The sequence below is a fragment of the Oratosquilla oratoria genome, chromosome 29 (assembly GCF_046742065.1).
Source record: "Oratosquilla oratoria isolate Oo_2021 chromosome 29, ASM4674206v1, whole genome shotgun sequence".
In the NCBI taxonomy this organism is placed as follows: Eukaryota; Metazoa; Arthropoda; class Malacostraca; order Stomatopoda; family Squillidae; genus Oratosquilla; species Oratosquilla oratoria.
The window spans coordinates 37332365-37339864 of NC_134805.1; the positions used below are offsets into that span (position 1 = coordinate 37332365).

Genomic DNA, 7500 nt, shown 5'->3' on the forward strand with positions numbered 1-7500 from the left:
ATAGGGTAGACAGAAAGCCACTGTGGGAGGTTATGCAGATATATGGGATAGGAGGAAAGCTTCTAGGAGCTGTCAAGAGTTTTTATGAGAGTAGTAGAGCTTGTGTCAGGACTAGAAATGGAGAGAGTGAGTGGTTCGAGGTAAAGGTGGGACTTCGTCAAGGATGCATTATGTCGCCCTGGCTGTTCAACTTATACATGGATGGGGTAGTGCGAGAGGTAAATGCAATGGTAGTGGGTCAGGGATTGGAGATGGTTAAAGAAAATGGAGAAAAGTGGGAGGTGAGCCAGCTGTTGTTTGCGGACGACACTGCGCTTGTGGTAGGATTGGAGGAGGAATTGAGGAAGTTGCTGACAGAGTTTGGGAGAGTATGTGATAGAAAAAAGCTAAAGATGAGTGTGAGTAAAAGTAAGGTGATGAGATGTACAAGGGGTGAAAGTGGCAGTAGACTGGAAGTGAGCATTAAGGGAGAGCGACTGGAGGAAGTGGATAGTTTTAGATACTTGGGTGCAAATGTGGCAGGAAAAGGTGGAGTGAAGGTGGAGGTAGAATGTAGATTGAGAGAAGCGAGTAAATGCTTTGGTGGATTGAAGAGTATAATGAGGAATAGACATTTGGGAATGGATGCTAAGAGGAGACTGTATGAAGGAGTGATTGTAACAACAGCACTGTACGGGGCAGAAACATGGGACATAAGGGAGGAATAGAGAAGGAGTTTGAATGTGCTTGAGATGAGGTGTCTGAGAAGTATGATGGGGGTTACTAGGCTAGATAGGGTGAGAAATGAGGAGGTGAGGAGGAGAACGGGGGTGGAAAGGGAGTTGGGAGATAGGATTGATGAAAGAGTATTGGGATGGTTTGGACACATGGAAAGGATGAGTGAGGAAAGACTAGTAAAAGAGGTATGGAAGGCAGATGTGGAGGGAGTGAACATGAGGGGACGTCCTAGGATGAGGTGGATGGATGGGGTGAAAGGGGTTTTGGGGAAGAGGGGAATGTCTGTTGAGGAAGGACGGAGAGGATAGAAGACAGGGGTGAATGGAGAATGGTTATATATGGATGATGTTGTGATGCATGAGGTGTAATGGTCGGGGGGATGAGGGGTGAGGTAGTATGTGTGAGCAAAATTTGACGCAGCCCGAAGGGATTTCTCCCCGTCTTCTCCTTTTATGCATGGGTGGACGGAGAGGGGGGTCGCCGATTTAATGAAGCGGCCTTGCTGTGGATGTGCTGTGTCTTGCGACACTGCTTCTGACCCAGGGCAGTGGACAGGGTGCAGGGATGACCCGTCATCCGGGAGGTGCTAAGATAAGAGGGAGGGTGGAGGGGTGTGGAGTGTATTTAGGGATGGAATGGGTGGGAATGATTTTATGCCTTTCCTTTTTGGCTACCTCCCTTGTAAGGGGGAAAAAGCCTTGGTATATGTATGTATGTGTATATATATATATATATATATATATATATATATATATATATACATATATATATAAATATATGTATATATATATATATATATATATAGATATATATATATATATACATATATATAATATATATATATATATATTTATATATATATACAATATATACGTATAATATATATATATATATATATATATATATATATACGTATAATACATATATATACTGTATATATATATATACATATACGTATGTGTATATATATATACAGTATATATATACATATACGTATAATGTGTGTATATATATACAGTATATATATACATATACGTATATGTATATATATATATACAGTATATATATACATATACGTATGATATATTATATATATATATATATACATATACGTATAATGTGTATATATATATAGAGTATATATATACATATACGTATAATATATTATATATATATACATATATATACATATATATATACATATATATATATATATACATATACGTATAATATATATATATATATATATATATATATATATATATATATACATATATATATATATATATATCGTGCTTAACTCGAAACCAGTAAAAGTGGCGCGGATGCTCCTCTGTTACTGAACACCTCATATGAGATAATTTGCTCCAGTGGTGCTTGGACCGCTTGTTGATCTCTCACCGCCGATACTATCTGTCTTCATTATCGTCGACAACCTTCGGTAAACTAGAGCCCACAACAAACGACTAATCCTATCACATAATGTTACATTTCCCTAACGATCTCCACATTTCTTTTCATTCATACATATTTTTTTTTTTTTTTGCGGCACAGGGTAATATTAAGGTTAGTTGTCACCATGTGGTCTATATATATATTTATATACTTATATATATATATATATATATATATATATATATATAATATATATTTATATATATTATATATATATATATATTTTTTATATTTATATATATATATATTTATTTATATATATATATATATAATATTATATATGTATATATATACAATATATGTATATATATATATAAATATATATATGTATATATAAATATATTATATATATATATATATATATATATTTTTTTTTTTTTTTTTTTTTTTTTTTTTCTCCATTTCATCTATGCCGAACTTAAGCATAAGGATCTTGGTCATTCTAAATGGACTGATTCTACAAATCAGTTGTAATGGATGACACTGAAAAAGCATGACAAAAGTGAATGAATAGATAAGTGAATAGATGAAATAGTAAATGAATAGGTAAAAATGAAAAGATAAATGAATAAATACGTAGGTAAATATGATATAAATAAATAATTAAATGAATAGATAGGTAAACATAGAAAAATACATAAATAGGTAAAAATAATAAGTAAAATAGATCAATGAAATATCATATCATTACATGTTTACTAAACTAAATGTTCAACTTTCAATTTGTATTACATTTCATTCAAGTGAACCTGAGAAAAATTAGACTCATATGACAACAGGTACTCAACCGCAAAATGTGCAAAATTTCTCAGTCTTAGAAGCAGAGCATAGAAGGAGCATATCTATAGAAAAAAATAATTTCCTTGTGCTTGACAAAGCAATTCTCACTTACTTATCTCTTAAGAAAATATACAAGTTTACCTTGTTTTAGTGGATCTGAGAAAATAGAGAGACACCTTTTGGCAACACCTTAAGCCAAATCGTTGGATATGTTGGTGTAAAGTGAATCTCATTTTACTTATTTTATGATAAATTGTACAAGTATGCCTTGCTTCATTGGGTCAAAAATACTGAAGTTCACCTTTGTGGTAACCTTTTCCTTTTTAGAGGTGTTATCGGAAAATAAGTAAATTTTTTTTTTTTTTTCTAAAGGGGCTATCACACTGGTTCATTTTTCCGCCGACATCCTACCTCCAACCTCTATTCGAATAACTAGAATATGACTTCACTTACAGGAATCTAGACTTCTCTAAGAACATTTCAACAGCATGACTAGTATTTGTATAGGTTAACAATCTCTTAATTCATCATTGAGCTGTGCTATAGATGACGGAAAGATAATTTGATATTTAGAGATTTTAAATATGAAATATTGTAACCGAAGTCGTTATTTCTCAAACGAACACTCAACTGTCGATTGCTGGTGAAGTCTGAGGAAGCCCAGTGTGATACCTCCTTAACCAATTCAACTCATGTCAGCCGCTTGTGGTGTAGATACGAAAAACCGTATATGGTAGGCCTCGCGCCGGCCCGTACATCCGAATATCATCTGATGCGGCTTGACCGCGCGAGGATTGACGTCATATTTTTCTGGTGTTTGATCAAACATTTTGATGTTTTATGATTTTTTTTTTATATTTGACCAAATGACAAGACATCTTGTCATTGGAGTTTAAAGGGTTAACACGGAATAGTACTACTTACCGTAGTGTAGAAGAAGACAGGAGAGAAGAACGAAGTTGTAGCTGGTGAGGCTCATTTTGAAATTTGCACTGAATCACTCTCGATGAATGAATTTCAGTGAATCTCAGATTCTTGCCCGTTGCTTCAATTCTTGTTCCGTAACCCAATGTAACTACACGTCAGATTTTTCTTTTCTTTTTCAATTTTGGTTTGAACTTGTAAAATTCACTTTCCTTCATCGGTTTTCTGTTACTATCGTTGTTTTTCCGTTTACTTGTTTTGAGTTTATAAGGTGATTATTTTATTATAGATTTATCATATGATTGTCTTGTCACATTTTGATCACTCAAATCACCACGACAAATGCACACTTAATCTTTTCTAAATCCATCTGATATTTCCTTTACGTTCGTTAATTTTTCAACGTCATTACAACGTAAATATTTTTTCACCGTTTTCATTTCTGGTGTCGTACAAATTACTTGCCCCTGCTGGCGTTTGTCTGAAATCCGTTGGTCTGAAATTTGGAGAACTTCAGATATTCTCTTTGTTGGCGTGATTCTGCCAAAACCTCTCCTGGATCCCGCCGTTTACTCGAGTCTTGGCGGAAATGGGGACCTTTATTCTCGCCTAGTGTTGTATTACAGACTTCAAAAGGTCATTTCATATTTCGGAAATTGCGTACGAAATGAAAGTCTCTTTCTAAGTCGCCTAACTATGATAGATTTTTGGAAGTCTTCTTACGAGAGGTTCACAAGTTATTTTCTAAGGACTTTGGGAATCTTTTTTTTCTAAGACTCCTGTGGGTACTGGATACCAGTAACACTTTGTTGGACTGGTGACAGTATACCTTTGTTGTGATTTTTATATACCGGTCCTACAATCATGTCTCAACATTGTGAAAATTTCTGTCTTGTTTTCAAAAGCCCAAAGATTTTATATGAATAAATATTATTTTCAGAATCATCTTTGTTTATTTTTTCCTCTATATTCCAGTCATTCCATTTAACTCGTGTCTTGATAGATCTTTGATATCCTGTTATATAAACACACTATGTCACTTATAATCTGTACCAAAGAAAATGGAATCCCAACACTCACTCGTTCTTGTTTACTGGTACAGAACGCAGATTTCACCAAATCCAGAATTTTTGTCATAAGATCATTTCATAGACGTTTAGAATCCTCTATGATCTATTCTAAGTTTTCTAGAACTTAAACTAGCTTCTATTTTCTATTTCATCACAAATAATCTGATTCTGACACATAAGTTTTTGTGTGAAGAGATGTTAGCAATGGAAACAACATAACGTTACACTTCAAGAGCTCTTGTTAGATGTCACTGCTGTAGGAGAGAAAATTTTTTATTAAAAAAGTAGCAAGGATTCTATTCGTGATTTTTAGTAGAAATACCTGAAATATACGAAAATCTTACTGTTGATCTTTTAAGCCTTTTTTTTTTTTTTTTTTTTTATGGGTCTAATGGTCTTTGGAAGTGTTGTCAAACTTATACAAGGTGTTTGAATCATTTGGATGCCAAATTCACTTCAGAACAAAATAGCTCATAATCCATTCGCTATAATTATCATCTTTTATTTCAAATTCTGAGACACGACACCAAGATCACATCTTCCCAAGACATCTGTAAATAAACAGATCATTTTTTCTTTCATTTAAATACATGTGTATGACAAACCAGTTGAAATGAACAAACTCAGGCTGCAGGGTACTGTGCCTTACTTCACTGCCCTGGACAAATTTAGATTTAAGAAGGAAATAGGCAAAAAGTGGTTTGCCGATAGAGTAGTGAACGAAGGGAATATACATAGTAACCATGTAGTGAGCGCTGAAACTATCAGTTGTTCAAAGAGAAGGTTAGATAATTTTATGGATGAAGAGGATAGGTGGAAATGGACACGGAACTGCCTAGTATAAGCCTTATGGTCTCTTACAGCCTCCTCCATTCTTATGTTCTTATGCCTTGTACGCTGATCCTCGTATATCAAGAGATACTGACCCTCATTATAACAAAATTAAAAATAGCATTTCCTAATGTTTTCTCCCTCTGAGCGGTGAGTCAGAGATGACATTTGCTAAGATGAAAGTAACACTGAGTCTTTACGGTAGAAGGGTGTGAGGTGAGTGTAGTGTGTGTGTGTGTGTGTGTGTGTGTGTGTGTGTGTGTGTGTGTGTGTGTGTGTGTGTGTGTGTGTGTATGTGTGAGTGAATGTGCGTGCGAGTTTTTTTCTGTAATGTCCGACTTCTATAGAAAGAAACAGACATGTCTGCATCATAACAAACGTGCAGCAATTAAGGTATCAATTCTTGACATATATATAGAACGAGAGATGAATTTTACAATAGAGTTGTAATATAAATGTTTACTTGTTGATCAGATCTCCATTCGCCTGCGGCAGAGTCTCCCTGGTGAACTATTAAAAAACTAATAATAAAATAAAGTAAGATGAAATAAGATAAGACAGGATATCACCACTGGACAAGAGTACCTGAATGTGAGAATAAAAAAAAATCTTTCATTCGTTACACGAAGTAACAAGTCACATTGTCTGCGCTGGACAAAACATCACGATGTCCACGCTTCCTTCATAAAGTGAATTCTTCATTGGAATTAATTAAGCCAATAATACATTGGTCAGTCAGAAAGCAATATAAGCATCCTCTTTACAAGCAAGGCAGCGGAGAACTAAGTCGTTATTTACCCTCATGTCAATGCAAAAGGCTTGAGTTCACGACTAGACACATGTTTATGCATTAGCATGAACGCAAACACAAACACACACACACACACACACACACACACACACACAGCCGTAGCTCCACGGTGCAGTAGGTTAGGGGGTAGTTTAGGTACGTGAGTACCGGGTTCGAGCCCTGATATTCCACAGGAACACACGCACTTATGAACACACACACACACACATACAAATATATATTTTATATATATATATATATATATACGCATATATATACATGCCTGTATGTTTTCAGTTATGGATTTGTGTATACAAATATGTATGCACATACACATGCTAAAAGTAATGAAAGGGTTATTCAAACCATATTTAATTCCTTCAGTGAGGAGCGGGCTAACTCGCCTGAATATGACCGTAACAAACTAGAAATCATATTGAGGTTTAGATATGAACAGATAGAACACATAAGCGTTAATCGTTTTTGAACCCAAGAGACGAAGGCCGAGGTTACAAAAACTTCCTTCTAACCACAACAGTCCCGGGCAGGGCCCCACATCTTAAGGGAATATCACACTGGCCTATTTTTTCCTCTGACACCCTACCTCCAGCCTCCATTTGAATAACTAGAATATAATCTCGCTTACAGAAACTTAGATTTCTCTAAGAACGTTTCAACATTTCAACATTTCTAACGCTCAGCTATGATGTAAAGATAATTTGATATTTGGCGATTTGAAACATTTAGTATTGTAAAAGTCGTTTTTCACTCAAACGAACTCTCAATGGTCGATGTTGGTGAAGTCCATAAAAGCCCAGTGCGATAACCTCGAACGTGAGGATTAGACGCCTCGATGGGGAACTTGTCGATCTCGTCTCTCGTCACATACAGAGTTCGCTGGAGACACTGACCGCCATCGCGTCACGCCGTGAC

At 35.2% G+C, this 7500-nt stretch overlaps 1 protein-coding gene across 3 annotated transcripts in view; it reads right to left on the reverse strand.

Annotated features, from left to right (window-relative positions):
* LOC143040909 (uncharacterized) overlaps positions 1-7500 on the reverse strand; it is a 232179-nt gene that overhangs the window by 100002 nt on the left and 124677 nt on the right. For 2 of the 3 annotated variants that reach the window (XM_076212361.1, XM_076212359.1), the window contains exon 2: positions 3877-5200. In XM_076212361.1, coding sequence (XP_076068476.1) covers positions 3877-3931 — 55 coding nt within the window. In that variant the 5' untranslated portion in view covers positions 3932-5200. Of the gene's footprint in view, positions 1-3876; positions 5322-7500 lie in introns of those variants that run through there. The other variant, XM_076212360.1, reaches the window with a different exon arrangement.